Raw genomic sequence first — 27,739 nt, forward strand, 5'->3', positions numbered from 1 at the left:
ATGGGCAAAACAAAGTGAACAGATTAACAAGAAAGAGGGTACCTTCATGAAGGTTTTATAGGGGACCCTAGGTAAAGTTTGACAAACCTTTTTTTTCAAAATTGATTGCTGGTCCAACAGATCTCCAATTAGCCCTCAAGTCTGGCTTGCATTGAATTGAAAACTTATCAGGCTTATGCTCCCAGCTGTTCCCTATGGAACACTTCCTTATACCTTCAAAAGCAACAAAACACAAAATAGAAATTGAGTCACAGCTGTAGAAAACAAATTTATGGTTACCAAGGCGGAAAGTGGGGGAGGGGTAAATTGGGAGATTGGGATTGACATAGCACACTACTATATATAAAATAGATAACTAACAAGAACCTACTGTATAGTACAGGGAACTCTATTCAATACTCTGTAATGACCTACATGGGAATAGAATCTACAAAAGAGTGGATATATGTATATGTATAACTGACTCACTTTGCTATACACCTGAAACTAACACAACATTGTAAATCAACTATACTCCAATAAAAAATTAAGAAAAAAAGGAAAAGAAAAAAGAAACAAAACAACCTAGGGCAAAGCAAAAACACAGGAAACAAGACTTTGTACATATAAACAAACAGCAGCAAAAGCAAGGCAAGCAGCAGGAGAATAAGTAGGTTAATGGCAAAAAAACATTTCTCAAATGGCATGCCTCCAAAATAAAAGGTATAATGATCTTATACAAAGACCTAGGTTTAATTATTTTAGTAAATGGTGCATCTCTAAATCAAAAGATCTAATTGCTGTACACAAAAATCTAGGCCTAAACAAAGACATATTTGGTTACAAATCCTAGAATAACAAAATAAAATCAGCAACATGAACTCAGTGAAACTAGTCAGAGATCAGATTATTGTTGAAACTGACTCAGCATATCTGAAGAGTAAATAGAATTTTGGCACAATGTGCCCAGCGAGTGTACCTGTTGGCCTCAGGCTTCCCTGGAATGCTGCCAAATGAGGATCTTCAAAACAATCTCGGTGGAACCTCCAAAACTGTCCAATGAGACCATCACTCAACATCTGAAATAAAAAGACAAAGCTAACTTACTACTTGTTATAGTAAGAGATGCTAGTCAGACAATCTTTTCAAGCAGAATACATCGTCGATCTTATTATATAAGGATATAGGGAAGCATGAAGTTCAGGAACTGGTGAACTCTTGGAGGTGTAATTGGGTTGACATCATCTGTAGAAGTGTGGTTACTCAGGTGAGACTATTGTTGGTTGGGTACCACTCAGAGGCATGCTATTGGAGTGAGTCTGTCCTTGATAGGCTGACTTTCAGAAGTGAGAGACTGACAAGAGTGGTTGGCTTGTAAAAGTGTGTTTACCAAGGTGAGTCATATGACAGAACAGGCTTTAAATTAATTAAGGTGGCTGCTTGTTTCATGGCTTTGTTATCAAACGCAAGTCCACGTGCTCGACACACAGTGAGGCCAAACAATACCAAAACGTTGGAGTTTGGAGCACAGAAAGGTTTATTGCAGGGCCATGCAAGGAGACGGGTGGCTCATGCCTTAAAAACCCTGAACTCCCCTAAAGCCTTCAGCAAAGCCCTTTTATAGGAAAGGTAAGGGAGGTGTGTGGTTAATGGTCGCAAACTTCTTGGTGTCAGATCCTTGTTCTTGAGGTCAGGTCACGGTCACGTCATGATGTTCGTATAAACCTCCACCAAAACAAATGTTATTCTCTGTTCTGACAAGAAAGGGCAAGGTCCCAAGGCTCAACTTTCACCCCCAAGGTCTAAGCCCTGACTAAGGAGGGAGTCCTTGTGCCAGCCAGTTACCCTGACCAGGAGAATTCGTCCAGCACCTAGTCTGGGCCCTCCCACCAGTGCCCAGGCCTGGCTGAAGAGGCAGATCTCAGCTGGCGGCACCCTCAGGGCCAGGTCCCCAGACTCTGCCCTGCTGTCATCACTGAGGGAGCAAGGCGCCCAGGACCCAGCTGCCCTCAGGCTCCTAAGGCCGCCAAAAGGGGGCCAGGTCCCACGGACTGCGACCCATGGAGACCACCACTGCCATTCGGTCACAGAGATAGGGATGGGGCAGAGGTTTGCTGCTGCTTCAAGGCCTGGGCCCGGTCAGTGGGCCGCCGTGGCGAGGGCTCTGGAGCTCTATGGGACACGGCCTTCAGCCTGTCCCCGGGCCCCCCAGGACACTTGCCAGTCCCGAGGCCCGAGGGCCTGCAGGGCCCGGGGAGGAGGCCGCGCTCCGCCTCTCACCGCACTCTCTGCCCCTCGCAGCACTGCCCTTGGAGGTTGGCGGAGCTGCCTGTTGGCGGAGCGGGACCTCCAACCGCCGTGCTAAGGGTCAGGCTGTGCGCAAGCTCCACCCCTGTTACAGCTTCAGAATAATCAATCTTTTCCTACATTTGTAAGTTTGTTTTTTTTTTCCTCAAGTTCAAAAATAAGATAAAGAAGGAAAAAGTAAGAGAACTATTGGAAGCTACTCATGATGTCAAAAATGGTAAAACTGACCACTCTGAAACAGGAGCCAGCCTTTGCGTTAGATGACAAAGTCTTTGGTATGAGTGAGATTTCTGTGTGTACAGTTGTACTTTATATGGTTGAGCCAGCAGAGGAAGGAAAAAAAGGATACTTCTGGAAGAAGGGCTGAAGTTGAAATCAGTACATATTTAGATAATTTCAAATTTTCATTCCCTACTGGCATTAACATTTATTGTACACAATATTCCTTTTTAGTAAACATATTTGTAAAACATATATGTAAATTTGTCAAGAGAGTGTTCCATATTCCACTTGTACATTCCTTTACTTGGTTTTTCTTCTTTATTTCATCATACAGCAAGGTTCTCTTCAAAGAACTTCATAATTTCACCTTTTTTTCATATTCAATATTGTAAGTCACATCTAGTTTTAATTTATGATACCCTCTTCATTTCCAAGGCAACTGGTTATAATGTTATCTGTAACCACAGAATTAGAACTTTATCATGGAACTAAACATTAGAGAAAGTAAATCTAAGTTTATTTTTGGAAAAGAAGAGGAAGAAAAGATAGTATCGGTATGATTCAAGCTGGTATGAATCACAGCTTGATTTCTGGATTCAGACAGATCTGGGTTTAAGTCCTGGCTCTTCCACTTATAAACTGTGTGACATGGGGCAAGTTACTCAACTTCTCCAGCTTCTGTGTTCTCATCTGTGATACAGTAATAATGAATAATACCTACTTTTATGGCTATTCAGAAGATTAAAAGCAATTAATTATGTAGCAAGATTAGCATAGTTCCTGGCACATTGTAGATTTCTAATAAACGGGATGTATTATTTTTGTAATTAATAGGAAAAAATGTGAAGAGACATGCTAAAATACATACTTTTTCTTCTCTTTTCTTTCTCGTTTTTTCTTTTGCTACTGTGAATGAAATTATTTTAAATATTTTGAAACTCTTTTACTAACATTTCCAACACAAAACCCTACTTAGATCTTCACAGCCTGTTAATGTAAGAAATGTGTTGATAACTACATTAATATATATATTTACGGTAAAAAACAGCTTTACTTGGGTGAGGTAACAAGGGTGAGAATATGAGGTCAAAGAAATGTATGAGTTCATTAAATGTGGCTAAAGTATCCAGGGAAGATGGTAATTTATACTCCTAAAGAACTTTCACTCCAGCCACACTCTGTCCATCTAGTGACATAATATATGGAGCCATGGGCTGCTGCAGCAGAAAATAATAGAGTGCCCAATTGGGATAGGACCTCCTGATCTTTATGAATGGCTCAAAGACATAGAGACACAGAGAAGGCTTGCAAAAGGACAAGTAATACTTTTGTGAAGTTGGTGTCCTATACCAAGAAAAGTTCTGAACAACTCTGGTTGAATAATTATCTATTGAATGAATGTACTATAATATATTTAACCATTCCCCTTGTGGAACATGTCGTTTTCTCCCCATTTTTTTTACATTATAAATGATAATGCTACAAGCATCTTTGTATACAGAACTTTTTTCTTTCATCGAAACATCATGATGCAGTGATTATGAGTCCAGTCCCAGGAGCTTCAAATCTCAGCTCTGCCATGTGATCTTAAGCAATTTATTTAATCTTGGTGTCCCTCAGTTTCCTCATCTGTAAAATGGGGATAATAAAAGTACCTACTTCATATGACTGCAATGAAGATTAAATGCATCAAGCACTTAGAAAAGTGCCTGGCATGGAGTAAGCATTCTAGGTGGCGATTACTATTAAAAGTGAAATCTTGTCTTAGGATGAATGTTCAGTTGTAAAAGGGCATTTATATTTTTATGCTCTCAATGTTTAATGCTAAGTCACTTTTTAAGAATTAAATTGAGAATTTAAGATTTAAGAATTAATTTATACCAACAACAGCAATGTCTGGGTGCTTATTTTTCCATAGCCTCTTTCAAAGTTTTCTGCTTCTTCTTATACTTCTCTTACACACACTTTTAAATTTATTAAGTGTGAGATATTAGCTGATTGTTGTTTTAATGCAAATGTATTTAACTGCTATTGAAGGTATTTTTTAAAGTTTCCTCTTATTTGAATGCTGTTAGTGTCCTTTTGTTCTTTAGGGATTTGGTGTTAGGCTTTACCTTTGACTAAAGACTGATGTATTTAAAATTCCATTAGCTCGCTTGTCATATTTAGTACAAGTAATTCCCTAAGTCTGTTTTCTTTTTCAGCTTCCTTCATTGATTTTCATTTTATAGACTTAAAATGTTTATACAGTAATATATATCCATCTTTTTTTTCATTTCTCTGTTTCCGCTCTTATTTTCCTTGTTATTTTCTTACAATTTGATTTGTTAATATTTACTTCAAGGAGTATTCTCCTAAAGGGCAGAGACTGTTAGTCATCATTGTACCTACATGCCTAACCCAGTCCCAGAACGTGGTAGGCAACCAATAAATATTTGTGGAATGTATGAATAAGTAAAGGAACAACTGAATTGGCCTCAGTAGTCCACAGACCACACAAATCTGGGATAACATAATAAGGTCACATTTTCTTTAACAGCCAAATTACAAAAACCATGAAGCTACATTCCATAAGCTTTAAGAAACCCATTCTTCCTTGGAATTTCCTTCCCGCAGACCTATTACACGTCTCCCTAAATCAGTTCTCCTGATCATTTAGCACCACTGTTGGAGTCTAGCAGGTCACTCCTGCCACCTGATAACCAGCTTCTCCAGAGCAGCACTCTGCCCAGCCAGCTTCTCTCCTAGCATGGACACAGATATCGCCTTTCTTTCTCCAAGGCACAGCTAAGATAATAATAAAACAATTAACAAAATATACTGCAGATTCAGGAATGAAATAACAATACAGTGTACTACTGCTAGAAGGAATTCCTGTTAGAACACCCAATGTGGCAATGGCCAGCTCACCCCCACCAAGAGAAAATCTCCAGGCATCTCTACACTCTGGAATACTGGCCCTGAGAGTCCCTGTGGTGGAAGTATGAGTGGGAGTGTGAATGTGTATGTGCTTGTGTCTGTGTGCGTAGGCACGCATGTGTGTGTGTGCGTACATGCACACATAGAAGAAAGAGAGGTGGAGAGAGAGACAGTCAGAGAGAGAGAGATCTTTCCTCTTCAAACCCATGTCCTGTCTCATATGGCTGTTATGAAGATTAAGTGAGTTAAACAAATTAAATAACTGACAGTGGGAACACCCACCCAGAGAGTATAATCTGGCTCCCATGTCTCAAACAAGGCTATGATAAAGGTCAGCAGTGCATGTCCCAGGTCTGAGTTATTTTGTCTTAAATAACACTATGCGAAAGGCAGTAATGGTCCAATCCAAATATTAGTGGACCAAGTCCAGTCCTACTGATTCTCTTTCACACTTTTAATCTCCAGCATAAAGATATCAGGTCTACACAACCCTCTTGGCATAGTCCAGTATGACAATCTCCTGTAAACAATTAGATGGACAAAACACTATCTTTCTTTCTTTTCTTTCTTTCTTTCTTTCTTTCTTTCTTTCTTTCTTTTCTTTCTTTCTTCTTTCTATTCTTTTCTATTCTATTCTATTCTATCTTTTCCAAAATAAACACTATTTTGCAAGGACAGTTCAGTCTAAATCCATATTCCAGGGTGCTATAGTTTGAATGTTCGAATCCCCCCAAAATTCATGTGTTGAAATCCTAATACTCAATGTGATGGTATGAGGAGGTGGGACCTACGGGAAGGTGCTTAAATTATGAAAGAGGAACCCTCATGAATGGAATTAGTGCCTTATAGAAGAAGCTCTAGCGATATCCTTAGCCCTTTCCACCATATGAAGACACAATGAAAAGTCTGCCATGCCAGAAGAAGGTCCTCACCAGACCATGCTGGCACCATGATCTCAGACTTCCAGCCTCCAGAACTGTGAGAAATAAGTTTCTATTGTTTATAAGCTACTCAGTCTGGTACTTTGTTATAGCAGCCGAAACAGACTAAGACACAGAGATATATTTTTCCCCTCTGATTCCAAAAGGACATACGCCAGCCAATAAACCCAAAGTTGTCAGCTTACAGGAGACTTCAATTTCCTCCACAAGCAACAAGTGAGTGTTTGTTCTACATTTGTGTAAGTAAAAAGATCCATTCTGGTGATTTTCCCGAAACAAAGAAAGTCTTTTCCAAAGATGAATTGATGACTCCACCCCTAGAAGAAGAAAATAGATGGCAACTTGTAAATGATTTAATGCCAGCTTTCAAAAACAGTAAAGTCCTGATGGGCAGCTTCTTGCAGAAGGGATAAAAATGTAGTATGAGGTCTAAGTTTATTTCTCTTCACATTAATATGTGGTTTCCTTGCCGGTTCTTAAATATGACTACTTTCTCCATCATTTGGGTAGACTGAGTTAATATATTAAACTTACATTATTTGCAGACTAGGTTTTCTATTCTTTCCATTATCCTTTACTCCATCTTTGAACTAATGCCATGCCATTTCCGTTCGTTTCCTCTAAAATTCTAGTACCTAGCAAAGATAGTTCCTCCTCATTGTTCTTTTTTTCCCCATAGTGTAATATTTGATAATTCTGCCAATTTGTTTTTCCAAAACAGTTTTGGAATCATTTTATTGAGCTCTATGAAGTATTCTTTGGTTTTTAATGGGCTTATGCTAAATCTATACATTAATTCAGGAAATATCATTTCTGCTATCCACAGTCATGCTATGTCACTGCATTCATTTGCTTTTCTGAATTCTTTCATTAAACTTTTTTTATAGTTTATTTTATGTGCCTTGAACATTTTATATTAACTTCTGCATATTTTATAATTCAGTGACTTTGTGAATAAGATCTCTTTTTAGTTACCTTTCCTAGTTGTTTTTTTACTGATATTTAGGAAAGATATACATGTTTACAGATTTATCTTTCATTTTCCCATTTCACTGAATGCTTTTAACATCTTAAATAGTTTTGTGGAGGGTGGGAATGGCTTAATTTAGGTCTTCTATTTCTTGAAATCACATTTTTGTTTCCTCCTCCCCACCCCAAAATTTAGTTTTCATTTCTTCTGGAGATTGTACTGGGATAAAAAAAATTTTCTAGTATTATAATGGAAAATAATAGTGAAAAACAGCACCTTTGTTTTGTTCATTTTTTAAAAGGGAAATGTTGCTAGATTTGCTCTGCCATTTACAAAATCAACTTTTATTTTCAAATTCTTAGTTTTTCCTTTTTTTTGTATAAAGAAAGAGCAACCCTATATCTCACTTTCAAGGTGTTTAAGACTGGATATTGAATTTTATCAAATATCACTTGGGGCTTTTATTGATATGACTGTATGATTTTATTATTGAAGTTATTGATACGTGGTTTTAATTTTGATAGTTTTCCTTTCATTAAATCACTCATTAATTCAGAGAGAATTTCCCTGATGCCCTAAACTTGAGTAGCCTCCCATCAGTCTTTATCACATCCCCTATTCTATTCTCTTCATGGCAGTTATCCCTGTCAGGAATTATCTTGTTTATTTGTTTACATGTTTATGTCTGTTCTTATGTATGGGGCCCTTACTAGTATTTCTGCTTTGAAACCCTTACTGATCAGATCATCACTGCCATATTAAATTGTGATATACCCTGATCTAACATTATAGAACTATCTTAGAGCTGATGGAATCCAAATCTGCTCCCTAAATCCTGGCTTTCCCTGCAGATCTATTTGCAAGTCATCTCTGGGCAGAAGTGGTCTTTCACTCAGGCGAGAGCACTGCGTGGAATTGATATTCCTCAATTTCTGAGCTGAAGTTCTGACCTGCTGTTAAGTTTTGCTGCCCACTGGACATAGTGAGACCAGGGATTTATATATACTTTTATTCAGAGATTGTGCAAAAATGAACCCATCATCCTTAAATTTTTTAGCAAAATATAAACTATTTCTAAGCAAATAAGATCAAAATATCAGCACTAGATAATAAGTAACACTTGGATTTCAGCCTAGATGTTTTCACTTAATGTACCATTGACCTTGGTCAAGTTATCTATCCTTTTAGATTCATCTTTATAAAATGAGAGAACTGCATTAGATTTATCAATGCCTTCTAGCTGCAATTCCAAATGAACAATTTATTAGAGAAAATGCATAAAATCAATATCAATAAACTATTCTTTTGAAATCTAAGTAGTTAAAATAAACCTTGGTAAACCTTCAGGCACTGCTATTTTACCAGAATATGTTGGTAGCTTGGTGGGATTTTTGTGCCCGAGCATCAGATCCTCTTTTCCAGTTAAATCCCATGAATCAAATGATTTGGAGACGTACTTCTCCAGTGGAGAACTCTAAGGTAGTCTTCCTAGCCCCTCTGCTTATTCTAGAAACTGCTCTTCCTTCTCTCTTATCCCCTCCCACTACAATGAAGCCACAGCAGGACAGCCCTACTGCAACATGACCCTTCTTTCCAGCCACAGTTAATTACTTGTGGTCCAAGTTGGGCTTCTCACTCAGTCAAGGCCAGTAAGTCCCATCCCCAGGAATTTAGGTCTTAGATAGGAAAAAGATGGAGAGTTGGTCCCTAATGCTTGAAGCCATAAAATGTAAACCTTGGGTATACCGGGCAGCCATGTTCCCCATGGGAAAGATGTCTATATAAACAAGAGGCAAACAGAGAGTCTGACATTGCTGGTCCATAGACAAGCTGTATTCCTATCACTAGAATAGGTTGTTCAACTCTTTTTTGAGAAATAATCCAGTATACTTTCAATAAGTTCTTTTTGCTTTAGGTGATCAAAATCTGGTTTGCTTGCCTTCCTCCCCAAGCCCCAAATCTAAAGTAACACAACTTCTATCCAAATAAGTTGAACTCTCTCATCTTCAGATAATCTCCCTGCCAGGGATGATTGCTTCCTTCATAGCCCTGTCCATCTCTATGACTTCTATAATACTGCCTCAAGTCATCTGCTCACATTCCTCCATTCTTTTAAATTGAAAGATTTCCATTAGCTTAACTACTAAAAGATGTACTTTCTCCAGCTAAAATTGACCTGTATGACTTAGAGATATTTTTAGCTTCTTTCTTTCACTTCTGAGCCTTTCTCCTTCAGATTCTGTTGCACAGGAGTACTATAGTTTCCTGTAAAAGAAAATTCTATAGACACAGTTCAGTAAAAACAAGTAAATATATATATATATATATATATATATATATATAAATATATATTTATATATATATATATATATATATATATATATATATATATATATTCTGTTGCACCTGTAAGATGGATCTTAATTTTATCTACTCAGATCTTGAAGTGAGAGGAAAAAAACGATGTGTGATACTTTACAAGAAATAATCCTTTGAACCAAACAACTTAAGATATACTAGAATCATGGTAAATCATCAAAATAGCAGTGTGATGGCATCCTGTCTCCTCAGCAATCCAAATTCCAGTATTACATCCATTTGTAACAGTGTAAATATGCACTCCACATAGTATTGGAAAATCCTTCTGAGGAAGGAACACAAATACACAAATTATTTGAGCAAAAATGTTACTAACCAGCATAGAAAAAAAAGAGTTAATGAGAAAATCGGAAAGGTATTAAGGGATATGAATTAATAGCTTATCCACAACTATTACTGAAATAGTCCTTTGTTTTGATTTTTTTAGATGTCTTACTGGCTTATATGTTCTTCATAACAAAATTCCCTAATGGTTTTTCTTTCTAATTTATGTGAATATATATCCCCTCAGAAAAATCCAATTCCAAGATGAGAAATCTTCTGTTCAGTCCTTAGGGACCATGAAATATGTTTACCCCCATAGGCAACACAAGTCCTGTGAAATGCAGGCAGAGCTTTCATGCCTTAAAATTCATTTCTCTGACTGTACAATCATTACCAGTATAAGCAAAGCAAATCCAAATTACCACTTCCACTTCAGGCCAACTAGAGAAGAGACAGCCCTCATTTTAGAATTCTTTAAATCTTCCCCACCAGGAGGGCTAGAAAAAGCATAGCATACAGAATCACAAATTGGTCTTTTGACAAACTGCCAATCTAGTGACTCTTGCGAGAACAACAGTGAACACTAAGGACAAAACAAAAGTAATAGCTGAGAGATGCAGTTGAAAACTGAACTAAAAATGCAGTGGAAGCGGGGGGGAAAAGAAGCCAGTTCAGCATACATGTAACTTCAGAGCCCCAAGAGAAAACTTCATAAGGATACCTTTTATTGCTTTAAAATTTATGAATAAATATCTTTGTAGCAGAAAGCCCTCATGGTTTGGTGAAATTCTTTGGATGCTTGGATATTATGACCCTAAAATTTCTGGTGCAGAAATTAAAAGTTAAAAAAGGACTTTCCCGTTTTCTGTCTCAAGGGATGATTTATTTTCAAAGTTATGAATACATATTTATCTATAAATTTTACTATAATAATCTGTGTTTAAAAATATAAATCTTTCTGGACAGAATGTCTTTATTCTATGAAAGCTGCTAATCAATTTGTAAATTAATTTTGTGAAGAATTTTCATGACATACAAAACATTAAAAATTACATGGCAGTTTATTTGGATCAATTTCATGTAATTCCCTATGGGCTATAACAAAATCATAACACTGACTCCTAAGGTATCACTGGAATTAAACCTAAATTTAATTTTTAAAATATTTAATTCCCAGTTGCTAACCTACTGACTCAAAATTACATACATTGAAATACTCTCTTTCTTACTCAAAATTAAAAATGAAACCATGTCCAGTATAACATCCAACAGCTACTTTTTAAAAGTAGAATCAAAAATTCTAGTTTAACTTGTTAGACATATTTTTCTCTTTTCTGAAATCCCCTGAAAATGACAGTAAAGGAAATTTTTTTTTTAAGGTATAAATTCACAAGCACAAAGACAGCTGGAAAGACACTATAGCAGACAAGAAATGTTAACAAATTTGTGGAGATGGAAAGCAGATGAAGAAGTGGAAACTGGCTTAAAAGAGAAGAGAAATCTGAAATTGAAGTGCCTAATGCCAAACTGAAGCAAGCTGAGTCTCTCCATAGAGCCCAGGAAGGGCTCAGGAATTGGAGGTACTAAAAAAGGCAGAGATGCAGAGTGGCACTGACAACAGGAAAACTGGTTGAAGAGAACACTGGAACCCTATCCTCCCCGATGAAGCCAGATGACTACTCTTTCTTGTCTCACCTTAAGAAAATGGTAAGAAGTGAACCAGAGAGGCCCCAGACTTGAGGACTCCAGGCACAGTAGAGCACAAGGATGGCACCAAAATGAAAATAAAGGACTAATCAGAGTTAGGCATAATGAACAATGAGACCTCCCACTTCCATGCTTATAACCTGTTCCTGGTCACAGAACACCAGGAGCCAGGCTTATTTCTCCCAATCAAGATATCAGAAAAGTTGTTGACACAAAAGTTGTCTCAGTGCCCCATCGCACTATGGAGATGGCCACCTGTCCACAAATTCCTCCATCACAGCAGAGCCTACAATCTGCTTTTCAGCGCCTTACTCTTAAATATGTTTGGATGGAGAGCCAAGTCTCATCAGACATTTAAGGAAAGCTCCGAAATGAAAGGCAGAGACAAAATAAAAAGAAGAAAAAGAACTTGGGGGGTAGGGAGGGGCGGAATGCAGGCAGTAGAAGAAAACTTTGTTTTGTAACTCTGATTAATATCCTCCAAGAGGTGAGAGGACTAACCCAGTCTTTTCCATGCATAAAAGAGCTGGATCTGAGATAACTTTAGGTAGCATTCTCACTAAGTTTTGCCACTATTTGCCATTATTTCTGCCTTGCTGGGTTTAGACAATCTGCCCAATTCCTCTTTAGTAGAGTATAACACAAACACTCAAAACATTTATCAAAAAATAAACATTTTTAAAGAAAAAAGTTCACATTCCTCTATCATACTGTTAATAATGTTAGTATAATTAGCATTATTTTCAATTCACCTGGAAAAATTATTACTCTTTCCAAATAGCTGGCATTTACTGAGTGCTTACTTTGTGCTAGGTGCTGTGACAAAACCTTTACAAGCATAGTCTCTTTTCATCTTCTCAACAACCCTAGTCGGTGGGTACAACTAATATTTTCATCACACAGATGAAGAAACCAAGGATTCCAAAGGTCAACTGACATCTCCAAGATGACAAAGCCAGGATTTGAATCTAGATATGCCTGGAACTAAAGGTTTGCCTTTAACCTCCCTGGTCACTACTTCTTAAAAAAATTTTAAAAGAAAATCAAAGTTGTATTGTGAGGGTACAGGAGAGGGAGTAAATGGTAAATTGGTAATATGTGTCTCTTGATGGATGTGTTCCTCAAAAGTTTTTTAAGTTGAAGATAAATACAGACCTAGAAATATTACAAAGGGAGCAGAGCTGTTCTTCTAGACAGAGCCTCACACAGGGCCCTTAACTTGATATTGATAGGGTTACCACGGCCCAGTGTTGGGGGTCCTTAGTGCTGTTCTAAAAGAAGATGCACAGCAAGATAAGGGGTCATCTGGAAAGAGTCTAAACCCAAAGGCACATCTCCCTTTCAGGAGCAAACTCTCGTTAACAAAATGTGGGGAGACACATGCGTAAGAACCAGAATACCAGTCCATGTCCAAAAACAATTAGAATGTTGTTTCTCCAATCATCAAATTTATGTGGGAAGTTAAGTTATAATCAGAAGGTTGCTTAGTAGCATGGAAACAAATCCAGGGAGTTAGGTTCTCTTAATGTTTCACCAAGCTAGTCATCCATTCATCCATTTATTTTTCCATTCACTAACTATTTATTGAGTACCTACTTTATGCCTGGCATTGTTCTTAATACTGATAATGTGATTATTAGTAAGATAGACAAAGTTCCCACTCTAATGGAGTCTGAATTTTAGTGAAAGAGATGGACAACCTCAAACAAATAGAGAATGTGATTTTAGATATTGATACATGCTATGAATAAAATTAAGCATGGTAAGAAGACAGAGGTTTAATAGGGTGGTCAAGGAATAATATCTAGCAGGATCTTTGAGATCTGAAGAGGTAAGAGAGATCATTGTGTTAAGTCCTAGGGGGATAGCAATCTAGCAGAGGAAACAGCAAGTGTAGACAGCCTAAGGTGGAGATGAGCTCACTATGTTTGAGGGACAGTGTGGCTGGAGCCCACTCAGCAAGCAGTAGAGAGGTAGAAGATGAGGTCAGAAAGTTGGTGAGGGCCAGATCAAGTAGGGCTTTATAGCTATGATAAGGATTTAATTCTAGGAGTTATTGGAAGCCATTGGGGAAGTTTTCAGAATGACAGAATCCAATTTCTGGGAATCAGGCCTTGGACTGGAATGAGAGGAAAACTTAGACTTTTCTTTGGGAGTGGAGTTATGCCTAGATGTTAAGCTACGTATGTGTCATATGACAAGTGACAAAGTTCTAGCTAATGACAAATGAAAGTGGTGTGTGAAACTTTCTGAAAGGGTCCTATACCTCTCCTTTTTTTTCTCCTTCCCAGTGGCTGGGATGTGGTTGTAAATGGCTAAGCTGAAATCTGGTATTCCATATTAGACCTTGAGAAAGGAGCTTCATATTAAGGATGGAAAAGTAGCAAGATGGAGAAGCCTACATCCCTGATAATTATGAATCTTCCAGACCAGATGTGAACTGCCTCTGTTTACATGAGAGATAAATTACTATCTTGTTATAAGTTTTCTGTCACTTGCAGCTGAATATAATCCTAACTAACATACTTCGTTCTTAGCTTGTTTGAGACTGCACAATCATTAGAAATTTCAGGCCATGACATTGACTCGAGTCTTCTCAGAAACACTGATGGAACATACTGGTCCCTATTGATAGTTTATAATAGGTTCTTCATAACTTGGCAGATTGCTCATTGTGGCACCCAAAGTCCACTTAGTGGAGCACTAGTTTATCACTGAGGTCTGCATCTTTTATTCTGGTTGATGACTTGATTGGATGCTGTGTTTCTTTGGCTCTTAAGATACACAGATGTATTCTCCCTTCAACCCTAAAAAGACTTTTGAACTTGATGGAATCTTGAATTCTTTCTTAACTTAGAATCCCACAACTCTTACAAACATTAAAATCATATCCAGTTTAATTCTGGCAAAGTTTTGGATCCAGTGGAGAGGGAGAGGTTGAAGATACAGGTTAGAGAAGTCTAGAGGAAGATGAAGCAGAGAGAATGAACTTTGCTAGAAGAAATCATGGATTAGCTTTTTTTCATTCATCATTCTCTGGAGATTCATCCAAGCTGTTGTGTGTATCAATAGTTTGTTTCTTTTTATTGCTGAGTAGTATTCCATGGTATGAATATACCACAGTTTTGTTAACCATTCATCCATTGAAGAACATCTGGGTTGTTTCCAACTTGGGGCTATTACAAATAAAGCTACTATAAACATTCATGGACAGGTTTTGTGTGCAAGTAAGTTTTTGTTTCTCTGGGATAAATGCTCAAGAGTGCAATTGCTGGGTCATATAGTGGTCGCATGTTTAATTTTTTAAGGAAGTGCCAAACTGTTTTCCAGAGGGGCTGTACCATTTTATATTCCCAATAGCAACATATGAGTGACTCAGTTTCTTTGAATTCTCATCAGATTTTGGTGTTGTTATTTTTGTTTTTAGTTTCAGCCATTCAGATGGGTGTGTAGTGATATCTCATCACCTGGGTTTAATTTGCATTCCTCTGATGGCTAATGTTGACTGGTTTTTGAACAATGATTTAGCCTTGCATCCCTGGAATAAACCCCATTTGGTCATTGTATATAATTCTTTTTATATATTACTGAATTTTATTTGCTAATATTTTGTTAAGAATTTTTGAGTCTATGTTGAGTCTATGTTTGAATCTATGAGAGATACTCGTTTGTAGTTTTCTTCTTTATACCATATTTGTCTGTTTTGGTATCAGGGTAACAGTAGCAACACAAAATGAGTTAGGAAGTGTTTTCACTTCTTCTCTTTTTCTAGAAGATATTGTGTATAACTGGTATTAATTCTTTAAATGTTTGGTAGAACTCTCCAGTGAAACCATCTGGGCCTGGAGATTTCTTTTGTGGGGAGTTTTGAAATTATGAATTCAACTTCCTTAATAGTTATAGCACTATTTCAAATTATATATTTCATGTTGGTGAGTTATGGTAATTAGTACTTTTCAAGGAATTGGCATTTCATCTAAGTTCTCACATGTATGTGTGCTGAGTTGTTCATAATATTCCTTTATCATCCTTTTGATTTCTGCAGGGTCTGTAGTGATATCCCCTGCTTCATTCCTGAGTTTTTGGTAATTTGTGTCTTCTTTCTTTTTCAGTCTTGCTAGAGGTTTGTCAATTATATTGTTTTTTTTCCCAAGAAGCGTTTTGTTTCATTGATTTTCCTTATTGTTTTTCTGTTTTCAGTTTCAGTGATTTCTGCTCTTATCTTTATTATTTCCTTTTACTTTCAACCTGCTTATATCATATTTGAAGTGAGTTTCTTGTAGACTGCATATATTAATACTTGGGTCATGATTTTAATCCACTCCTGCCAATCAAAATACAATGATGTTTTTAGACCATTTATATTTAATGTAATTGATATGTTAGGGCTGTCATTTTATTTCTTGTTTTCTGTCTGTTCTTTTTTTTTATTTTTTACTTTTCCTGCTTTCCTGTTGATTATTCACACATTTTTTGAATTCCATATAGATTTACCTATAATGTTTCTTAGCGTATCATTTTATATAGCTTATTTACTGGTTGCTTTAGGTATTACATTATATATATATTTAAATTACATATATTTATATATGATATATAATATATATAGTGTATGTATAACTTATCTGAGTATACTGGTATTGTCATTTTACCAGTTCAAGTGAAGTGCAGAAACCTTATCTCCCTTTATGTCTCTTTACCTTCTCCATTTAAAAGTACAATTGTCTTAAATATTTCTTCTACATACATTCAGAATCATATCAGACAATGTTATAAATTTTGCTTCAAGCACCAAATATAATTTAGAAGACTCAAGAAGAAGAAGGGAAACCTATTATATTTACCTGTATTTTTGCTCAATCTGTTCTTCTTTCTTCCAGGGTTCCTATATTCCTTCTTTTATACTTTCCTTCCTGCTTAGAGTACTTCCCTTAGCTATTCTTTTAGAAAAAGTCTGCTAGTGACAAGATCTCTTAATTTTCCTTTATCTGAGAATGTCATGATTTTCCCTTCATTCCTAAATGGATATTGGTGCTGAATATAGGATTCTGGGTTGATAGTTCTTTCCTTTCAACACTTGAAAAACAGTATTATTTCCTTTTGGCCTCCATGGTTTCTGGTGTGAAATTCACTGTCGTTCATATAAGCTTTTATAGGTAAGGCGTCATTTCTTGTTCCCTAAGCTTTCAGGGTTTTTTCCTTTGTTTTGAATTTTTAGAAGTTGAACTATGTATCTTGGCATGGATTTTTTTTTTTTTTGGATTAATCCTATTTGGGTTTCATTTGTCTTCTTTATTTTTTTAAATAACAGCTTTACTGAGATATAATTTATATACCATAAAATTCACCCTTTTAAAGTTTACCATAAAGTGTTTTATAGTATATTCATGGGGTTGTGCAACCTCCACTGTCTAATTTTAGACTGCTTTCATCCTCTCCAAAAGAAACCTCTGATACTTACTGGTAGTCACTCTCTATTTCCCCTCCTCCAATCCTTGGAAACTACTAATCTACTTTCTGTCTCTGTAAATTTGCCTATTCTAGATATTTCATATAAATGTAATAATACAATACATGGTCCTCTGTATTGGCTTCTTTCATTTGGCAAAATGTTTTCATGGTTCACTCAAATTGTAGCATGTATTAGTACTTTATTCATTTTTTAAATACAATTAATATTCCATTGTATGGATACACTATATATTTTGTTTATTCATTAATCAATTGATGGACATTTGAGTTGTTTCCACTTTTTGGCTATTACAAATAATGCTGCTATGAACATTTGTGCATAAGCTTTGTGTAGACATATGTTTTCATTTCCATTAGGAGTGGAATTGCTGGATGTTATGGTAACTCTGTGTTTGTTTGAAGAAATGCCAAACTGTTTTCCAAAGCAGCTGTAGCATTTTACATCCCCCCCCTTCCCCACATCCTTGCCAATATTGTTATTATCTGTGCTTCTTACTATAGCTATCTTAGTGGGTGTGAGGTTGTGTCTCATAGTCTTGATTTGCATTTCCCTAATAGCTAATGATGTTGAGTATCTTTTCAAATGCTTATGGGCAATTTGTACATTTTATTTGGAGAGATGTCTATACAGATTCTTTGCCCATTTTTATTTAGGTTATCTGTCTTTTTATTATTGAGATATGAGTTCTTTATTCTAGAAAAAGTCTCCTATATGTGACTTGCAAATATTTTTTTCCCATTCGATGGGTAGTCTTTTCACTTTCTCTCTTTATGGTGTCCTTTGAAGCACAAAAGTTTTAAATTTTTTTGAAGTCCAATTTATCTAGTGCTTTCTTTTGGTGCTTGTGTTTTTGATGTCATATCTAAGAAATCTTTTTCTAACTCAAGGTCACAAAGATCTACTTCCATGTTTTCTTCCAAGAATTTTACAGTGTTACCTCTTAAATTTAGTTCTATGATCCATTTTGAGTTAATTTTGTATATGGTATGAGGCAGGGGTCCAATTTTACTCTTTTGCAGGTGGATACTCAGTTGTCCCAGCACTATTTGTTGAAAACTGTCTTTCCCTCATTTAGTTGTTTGGGCACTTTTGTTGAAAATTTGCTCAACTTCTTAAATCTGTAAGTTTATGTCTTTTGTCAAATTTCAGAAGTTTTCAGCCATTATTTCTTTGAGTATTTTTAGCCCCACATTCTTTCTTTTCTCCTTCCAGGACTCTGATGACATGAATGTTAGATCTTTTGTTATAGTCACTCAACTCCATGAGACTGTGTTCATTTTTTTAAAATCTATTTTCTCTCTATTGTTAGATTGGGTAATTTCTATTTTTCTATCTACAAGTTCACTAATTCTTTCCTTGTACTCCTCCACTGTGTTGTTAAACCCGTCCACTTAGTTTTTTACTCCAATTATTATATTTTTTAGTTCTAAAATTTCCATTTGGTTCTTTTTTATATCTTCTACTACTTTGCTGAGATTTTCTATTTTTTCTGTTTCAAGTGTTTTTGTAGTTGTGCACTGAAGCATTTTTGTCTGCTTTAAAATCTGTCAGATATTCTAACATCTCTATCATCTTGGTTTTATCATTTATTGTCTTTTTTATATACAGTTTGAAATCTTCCTAGTTCTTAACATGACAATCGATTTTCAATTGAAATCTAGACATTTAGGATATTGTGCCATGAGATTTTAGATCTTATTTAAATCTTTTGTTTTAGCTGGCTTTTTCTGACACAGCAATGCAAGTGGAAGTGGGGTTGGGGAGCATGCACCACCTTATTACTGCCAGGTTGGGGGAGAAGTCCAAGTTCCCTACTTGGCCTCCACTGACACCCAAGGTGGGAGGCTCCTCATTACTGGCTAGTGGGATGAAAGTTCTAATTCTCTACTTAACATTATCTGACATGAGAAGAGGGGAGGGGAGGTTGGGGCACCTTGTTATAGCCTGCTGAGGGTGGAAGTCTAGGCTCTCCACCAGACCTTTGCTGGCATGAGTGGGAGGTGGGGGGTGTCACATTTGGGTGTTTTTTCATAGTTTTTGTCTGGAGTAGAGCATTTATTGTCTAAATGTTTTCTATCTGCTTTACTGCCCCTTTACTGGTCCTTCAGCTAAAGAGAGCAATACTTTGTTGGGCCTTTTTTTGTCTGTACCATTGGCACTTCCAGGTAGCCAGCTTCTTCAGTTTCAAGTCTGGAACATATGAGGCAAAAAGAAAACTCAGGGAACTAACCATCATGTTCCTTGGGTTTCCAGGGCCCTAGTTGGTCTGTCTTCTCTCCATCTTTCAGAGTCTTATGTTTGTTTTATGTGTAATATTCAAGGTTTTTCATTGTACTTAGTGAGAAGAAGAGGGAAAAGTAGGTCTACTCCATCTTCCCAGAAGCAGAAGTCTAAGTAGACCTTTCTATAAATAGAATCACATTTTAATCACTAGGAGATATTAATAGTTAAAGGGACTTTGAAGTTAATCCTTTCCCAGTTAATAATAATTCCCTTGTGTATCTCTTCTGTACATTCAAACTATATCTTGGGTTTGCTTTAAATGAGAAATGCTTATAGATTATATACACATTTCTGAATATTGACTACAACTGTCCTCTTACAATATTTGAATTAAATTCCTCTAAACAATTACTTTTTAAATGTTTTTTCCTTATTGACAATCTGAACATATTTCAATGGAAGGCAATTCCTTAAACTGCCTAGTGTTAAAGGATTGAATGAGAATTCCCAACTTTCCAGAAGCATAAGATGGAAACATTTCTTAGAAGTTTTCTATTTTAGAAGCTTCCCTGTATCTAATAGATTATTAGATCACTTCTCTTACTGAGTTTCTATATACTCACTAATAATTTACTATTAAAGATATTTATTTAACAACTTATGGATTTCCAGTCCTATTATTTTTTCAATAACCATTCCTCCTTGTCAAATATCTGCTCTTTTATACATATTAATACCTAGTAATACTGTCTTTTATTGCCCTCTAACTATCTGCCAGGCACTCTGCTAATGCGCTCCTAATATACTTTCATATTTAATCCTGTTTAAAGCAAGGAAAGTGAAGCTCAGAAGGACAGAACTGAAAGTGTTTGCAAGTACATACAAGCCCTCTGCCTACCAGCTTCATGCTTGTTTTGACAGTGCTACATCCTAGAGTAAGCATCTTTTCCTTCCAAGGTGAAAGCTTATAGGTATGTTTTCTCCTTTAATGCTATTTTGTAATTTCTACCATTCTTTGATTTTTATCTTGGTCAATTTTTTTACCTAAGAAATAAATTTTAATACAGAAATTTAAAATATAAGATATCTGTAATAGGTTCTGAAGTTAAACTCAAAGTTTATTTACTGTTTTTAATTTCAGTATATGTCATTAAAAAGTACTGACAATTCTTCAAAGTTTTATCACATGAGCATTGCAGGACTGTATTTGGGTACAAAGAGAAAACACTACTGGGTAGCTGCTACTTCATGCACTAACTGTGCCAAGAGAAAACAAATAACAGGAAATGTAAACTAAAATAAGCTGTGTTAATAAATCCTTGCTAATGATAAGAAGATTTACTGTTTAAAACATGTATTTTTAATTTAACCTAAAGGATAAAGATAAAAAGGCTACATGTCTAAGTATCTCTTTATTCACTGCAGAACTATTTTATATTAAAATTTTAATCCACTTTCATTTAAATTTTATAAAAGAATGGATATTTAATTTGCCTAGTCTTAATTTCAAAATACTGGTAATCAATATTTTTTCTTTCAAAAAATTTTGGCCAATAAATCCTCTCGCATACACTAAATAATACTTCACTTCTTTCCAATCCATTTCAATTATTTCCAAACTATTAATCAGGTGAATTCCTTACTAATTACTTAATCAATAGTTCTTTACATCGGTCATTATTTGCTATTCCTACACATTTGAAAAGTATTCCTGTTATTTTTCTTTAGCAAAGTAGAATACAGATACCACATCCACGCTCATTTGTACAGAACAAGGCTCCCTATTCCATGATGGAAATTTTCAAATGCAGAAATAAACCCTGTTTGTTATTTGGACACATATCCCTGCAGATACACTGAACTACCATTTAGGAAGGTTTACATTAAGATTTTTTTTCTTGGTAATCTATTCCTATTTTGGGGGCCTCTTTTTGCTGTATGCTATTGTATTCAACTGCTATCGAATTACCATCAGAAAATGTTAAAATCATAATTACGAATATTTTAGTTAAATTTTTTTTCTTGCCATGTTCAATTTCCTAATGACAGAAATGGTCCTTTTTTTTTTTAACGTGTTTATTGGAGTATAACTGCTTTACAATGGTGTGTTGGTTTCTGCTTTATAACAAAGTGAATCAGCCATACATATATATATATCCCCATATCTCTTCCCTCTTGCATCTCCCTCTCACCCTCCCTATCCCACCCCTTTAGGTGGTCACCAAGCACCGAGCTGATCTCCCTGTGCTATGTAGCTGCTTCCCACTAGCTATCGATTTTACATTTGGTAGTGTGTATACGTCCATGCCACTCTCTCACTTCGTCCCAGTTTACCCTTCCCCCTCCCCGGGTCCTCAAGTCCATTCTTTATGTCTGCGTCTTTATTCCTGTCCTGCACCTAGGTTCTTCAGAACCGTTGTTTTTTTTTTTTTTTTTTAGATTCCATATATATGTGTTAGCATATGGTATTTGTTTCTCTCTTTCTGACTTACTTCACTCTGTATGACAGACTCTAGGTCCATCCACCTCACTACAAATAACTCAATTTCGTTTCTTTTTATGGCTGAGCAATATTCCATTGTATATATGTGCCACATCTTCTTTATCCATTCATCTGTCGATGGACACTTAGGTTGCTTCCATGTCCTGGAGAAATGGTCCTTTTATACTCAAAATTTAAGTTAAATAAACTTGTTCTTTCGTAAAATGATTGTTGTTGCAAACGAAAATTATTAACAAATTTATTAACAAGTAAGATGTCTCAGTATAAAAACACTTCCTAGTATTAGTACTCTAATTTTATCTAGAATATGCCTGGAAGGCAACAATCACTACACATTTCCAAAACATAATATATACAGCACTTGCAAGTAGGATAGTCAAAACTGTTGGCCTTTTGACACATTGACCATGTGAGGAAGCATATCATCAGCGACATCATCACCTTAGGAAATAATGATCTAGCTATGCAAATATAAAATATTCACATATAGTAACTTTATATAGAAGAATACCGTGAGGTAAGGGCACTGCTTTTTATCTATTCACTACCATTATTATAATTGAGTATATAAAAAGTCTACCTCTCCCATTTTGAATTATTTTCTGTTCGGAAAATAGAAGACATTTTAATTTCTCGTGATGGCCGGTTACGGAGAGGAGGACTTGTTATTTCTAAGAGCAAGAACCTAGTTTTATATGAATACACGCCTGGAAACGTAAAACCTAATTTTAGAAGGCATTTAATTTCACCTACAAAGCAGTTGATGTGTTAGATACAGCATACCTCAAAAGCTATCCTGCAATATTAGCGGAGGACCGTCCACCGAATCTATCCACTGAAGCCAGTTCTACTTTTTACCAGCGGCGATGGAACGGTATTATTGTGGAATATGCGGCACGTTCGGTGTTTAATAGGCTCCCCGGGAAGGGCTGTCACTTTGGAGGTGGTCCTGAGGTATGGAAGTTGGGCTGGGGTAGGGTCGTCGTGCTCGGAGTCAGCCACACGTACAGGCCATTTTGGTCGAGGCCTCACAGCGCGGAGCAGCGTCCGTGCGGGCTCCTCCAGTGAGCCAGACGCTCGGGCCCGCGCGCCGGCCGCAGGGGGCGCGAGCGGAAGCCTGGCGGCGGGCCGAAGCCCGAGGCTGCAGCGCGGGCTTAGAAACCGCTGCCACGCGCCGCCGGGCGTAGACCCATAGGCCCCGCAGGCCCGGGCCGCGGTTTTCCCAGCCCCGCCGCCGTTGCCAAGGCGACAGCCGCCGAACGTTCCCGTGGCAGGCCCCGCCCACGCCCAATCAGACCGGCGCTCGCTGGAGCCCAGATTTTCTTTGTTCCGCAGCCATTTCAGGCCCCGGAGGGGAGGCAACGCCGCTTCGGCAGAGGGCCCGAGCGCCGGAGGCCTCTGGGATGGTGTGGGACCGGGTAGGTGGCGTGAGGGTGCGCGGCCCCGGACTGGAGGGCGGGAACGGAGGCAAGCTGTTCGGAAGCTGCCTGACGGGCCGCGGGGAGAGGCGCCGGACCCGCTGCCGCCTTCTCGGTGCCCGCCCGGCCGTTTGGAGCCCGGCGGCGGCGGCGGCGGCGGCGGCGGCGGCGCGGTTCTAAGCCCAACAGCTGCCCGCCCGGGCGTCCCTGGGGATCCGGGCAGGGGGCTGGCGGCGGCTCTTCAGGTGTCCGAGGTTAGGGCCTGAAGCCCGTTAGGGGCGGTGGGAAGAGGGTGTGTTCCTCGGGGAGCCTTTGCCCCCGACCATTAAACCGCGGCGTTTCAGGGCCCTGGGTACCGCAGTCGCTGCCCTGGGACACCTGCTTCCCGAGGGTTCTGGGCACTGTCGGGCGCTGCCCCGGATGCCCGGTCTTTGTCCCCGCCCGGCCCCCTCTGCCCGGGTGTCCCTGGTCCACACACACCATCGCCACCACACTCCGCTGGCTGATCGCTTTCTCCAGGCGGTTCTTTCCACTTGGGGACTCATGGTTTCACGACATGTGTACATAATTTTAATGTCTGTAACTGTCCGGGTTTTGCGTGGGTTTGTGTTTTTTGCGCTTTTGCCCTTTTGTACTTCTCTCACGCGAACGCGCCACAGGGAACTGCTGCTGAGAAGCGGACCCACGCCACAATCAACCTGTTTTGGGCATGGCTTTCATCCTTCAAAAACAATCGCCTGTTATTTGTTTCCTGATTTTAAAAATCAACTGGATTTTGCAAGGATTGCTTACAGTTTAAGTCCGTTATCTTAACAATCGCTAATCAGTTCGGTTCTTCAGCAGATAAAAATGTAGAAATTTAAAGTTGGAGACTATCCACAAATTGATTTTGACAGTTGTATTAAGAAGCTCAGTAACGATCCTGCGTTGAAGCTCATGACTTCAATGATGAGTGCATAAATGGTGCTTTTCTTTTTTTTTTAATCTAAAGGAAAGATGTTTTTAAAATACAAATTGTATCGTGGAATAGGTATTTGAAACTGTAAGGTTGTAAAATGGCTGTCCTGACATGCTCATTATTAGGATAACAAATTACTTTTGGATTTTAAGTTTCTCTGTTTTATTAAATTTTCATATTAGAATGGTAAATAAGTTATGCCTAATGAAGCAGGGGAGGATTCCGTCTTTTGAAAACGATTCTGTTTTCACTCCCTCCTGCACCCCATTCTTCTTAGAGAATGACTCCGCCAAGTTGAAAACTTGCAACTGCAAGAGAGAAATATTAGCTTGAAGGTGCAGATTTCTTCTTTACTCCTCAGCATATGCAACGCATAAATGTGTAACAGTTTGGAGTATGGTTTTTACTTCACCTAATTTAATAGGAGCCTAATGAACTATTAGTGCTCCATTTTCTTTTTCCTAAAAGGGGCCCCCACCAGATTAGCCTTGATGTAGTTACATCTTCAGCCTAGATATTTAGGGAATTACTAAATTCCTCCCACTGAAATATCTATAAAAATATTTTAAAGTAATCGAGCTTATTATCATTATATATTGGAGCAGGATAAGATTTTGGTAAAAAATATGTATGATTCTGGTTGTAAATCTTTCCATTATCAACACTTGTTATTGTATTCATTGTTTTTATGACTAGTTTTTTTCTTTATATAATGTTAAAGCCATCTCATGAACTCTGTTCTTCTAAATACTGTAAATGAACTGCATTGAAATATAAATGTACTATGTTTGGAAGAATTGCAGTTAACCATGTTGGATTCTGCAGATACTGTTTTTAAGAAAAGGAATTTGGTTATAAAGGAAACCAAACCAAGTGACATACGTAATGAAATAAATTTATCAAATGTAAGCTGCAGAGAAGAACACAGTAAGTGGAAGTTATTTTTATTGCCCAGGGTGTACATTATGAATATTTTTTCCTGGAATTGATATTTGAATATGTATTGGTGCCAAAAAGACCTTGTTCGTAAAAAAACAATTTGGTTTACCAGCAAAAGGGTGAGAAAGCTGAGAAAGTCAAGGTGATTGATTAACTGATGAAGTTTTTAAAAACAGTGGAGAATAATGTCACCTTCAGAAAGGAGGATGAGAGACAGTTAAATTCCCCAGGTGTTGAAAATCTTTCTTAGTTGGTTCCATTCAGCCAGTGCTATGGTAGCTATCTGCTGAGTGTTGGCAGGTAAGGGGTCTCCTGGGTTGCAGAGGGTGAGAACTTTACAATGGAAGACAGATGTTTGCAAAAGTGGTAACTGTAGATTTACCACTACAATTACAACTACAAACTGTAATTGTAGTTACATGGATGGGTGTTAGTTAGTGTGGGAAAGAGTTTCTAGAAGCCACCCTTGCTTGCTCTAAGACCTCCTTACTAGAAGAATTCTTTGAAGTACTGTCAGTAGGTGTAATAAGTAAGAATGTTAAGAGTTCCAGAGTCTCAGTGGTTAAATGAGATATTGGAACAGGAAATAGGGGTGGAGATTTGTCTTAGAATTTTCTGGAGTAGATAGAACGTATACAGGAATGGTGGCTACATCTTATTCCAGAATGGCACCTGATGGCAAAGCAAATATTTGAATTCAGAACTGATGGAAAGCTGAAAGAAATCTCATATCTGAAAGGCCACAAGGTTTGAATTGACATGTACCTTTTTAATGGTTAAAATTTTTAAACAAAGCAAGTCTTTTCAGTGTAGTATAGCAGAAGCAGGAACTCTGGAGCCAGACTACTTGGATTCAAGTCTTGGCACCTTCCATAATTAACTGTGTAACCTTGAACAAATTACTTCATCTCACTGTGCCTCAGTTATCTCATCTTTTAAGGAATTAATCTTATGAGGATTAAATGAGTTAATACTAAGCTCTTAGAACTTGGTCTGGCATGTAGTAAACACTTCATACATAATAACTGCTATTATTATCATCATTGTCATGATCATTGGTATTTTAGAAAACTATAGAAAACACCATAAAATAATAATCACTAATATCAGGACCATGAGGTAACTACTATAAACCCTTTGATACATTTCCTTCCAATATTTTTTCTCAGTTTATTTGATCTTTACACAGTTGAGACTTTAATATTAACAATTTTGCATTCTGCTGTTTTCACCTAGCACCATAAGCTTTCTCTTGCTATTAAATTATTTCATCAGCATCTTTTCAAATGACCACATAATGTTTTTGTGAATTTCTCATAAGTAAACGTTTTACTGTTGGACAGTTAGCAAGTTTCTTTTTGCAGTTGTAAGAAACACTACAGTGAATATTCTTATACATAAAACCGTTTCTGTGTTTTAGATTATTTCATTAAGATAGATTTCCCAAAGTGAAAGTGTTGGGTCAGAGTGTATGAACATCCAGAGCTCATGGTTCATATCGCCAAACTGCTTTTACTTAAGGGAATTTAATAATGGACTTAAGTTGAGGAGCACAGCATTTATTGCCCTTTTGCTTGAGTTGGGAGGGAAGAGAGAGTGAATTAACATTTTTTTCTGTATAATATACTAGGCATCATTTGCAGTCCTTTAACATACATTGTTACTTTTATGTACATTATGCTCATTATCCTAGCCCTATGTCGCTTTACACATGAGAGTTACTTCCATTTTACTGGATGGGAGAACTGAAGTATCGGTAGGTAAGTACGTTGCCCAAGGACTCAAGAGTGTTCAAGGCTGGATCTGAATCTAGATCTGCCTCATTACAAAACTCAAAACTTTGTAAAGTTTTATGTGATACACATATTCAGAATCTTATAATGAATATGTATCCATTGAATGAATACAGAATCTTTAAAGGAATCTTATAATTCACTATAACAGTGAATCTGTTAACTGTAGATCGTAGATCACATTATTAAGATAGTGAAACTGAGCTGGAAGTAATGAATGAGTAAATTACAAAGTTAAAACAAGTAAGGCTTAACTATCCAAGTATATTTTAAAAAGGAAAAAAAAACTCCTTACCTGGATGAGATGTAATATGTATGTATGTATGTAATGAATGTAATGAATATATAAAGCTGGTTTCTAAAATGATTGCAGCAAACATTTGTGGGTGAAACACTCTTTTAAAGACCTCAACACAAATAGAGGAGAAAAAAACAAATCCATCAAATTTGGGGTATAAGAGAAGTGACAAAGGCCCAATAAATAACTATATTGAAAAATATGTTTAGTGAAACCACTGGCAAAGTAAACTAAAATCTTAATTTAAAAAAAAATAAATAAATAATTGAGATGTTCCAGTTAAGGAGAAGACTACCAACAAGGTGTGTGAGATTAATTTTATACTGAAAACTAAAGCAAAAAAAAAAATGTTGAGTCGCATTTTATAGTTGACTTTGAAGCACTCTGAAGCCATTAGTGAAATAATTATCGGTGAAGTCTCTGAAACCTCAGGTGCCAAAGTAACC

The 27,739-nt window shown here is 37.1% G+C and overlaps 1 protein-coding gene across 2 annotated transcripts in view; it reads left to right on the forward strand.

The window, feature by feature from the left end:
• The first annotated feature begins 23,083 nt into the window (after positions 1-23,083).
• TNPO1 (transportin 1) overlaps positions 23,084-27,739 on the forward strand; it is an 87,231-nt gene continuing 82,575 nt past the window's right edge. Inside the window, exon 1 of one of the 2 annotated variants that reach the window (XM_059916560.1) lies at positions 23,084-23,305. In XM_059916560.1, the coding sequence (XP_059772543.1) occupies positions 23,291-23,305 (15 nt within the window). In that variant the 5' untranslated portion in view covers positions 23,084-23,290. The remainder of the gene's footprint in view (positions 23,306-27,739) is intronic. The other variant, XM_059916558.1, reaches the window with a different exon arrangement.

This window comes from Balaenoptera ricei, chromosome 3 (genome assembly GCF_028023285.1).
Source record: "Balaenoptera ricei isolate mBalRic1 chromosome 3, mBalRic1.hap2, whole genome shotgun sequence".
In the NCBI taxonomy this organism is placed as follows: domain Eukaryota; kingdom Metazoa; phylum Chordata; class Mammalia; order Artiodactyla; family Balaenopteridae; genus Balaenoptera; species Balaenoptera ricei.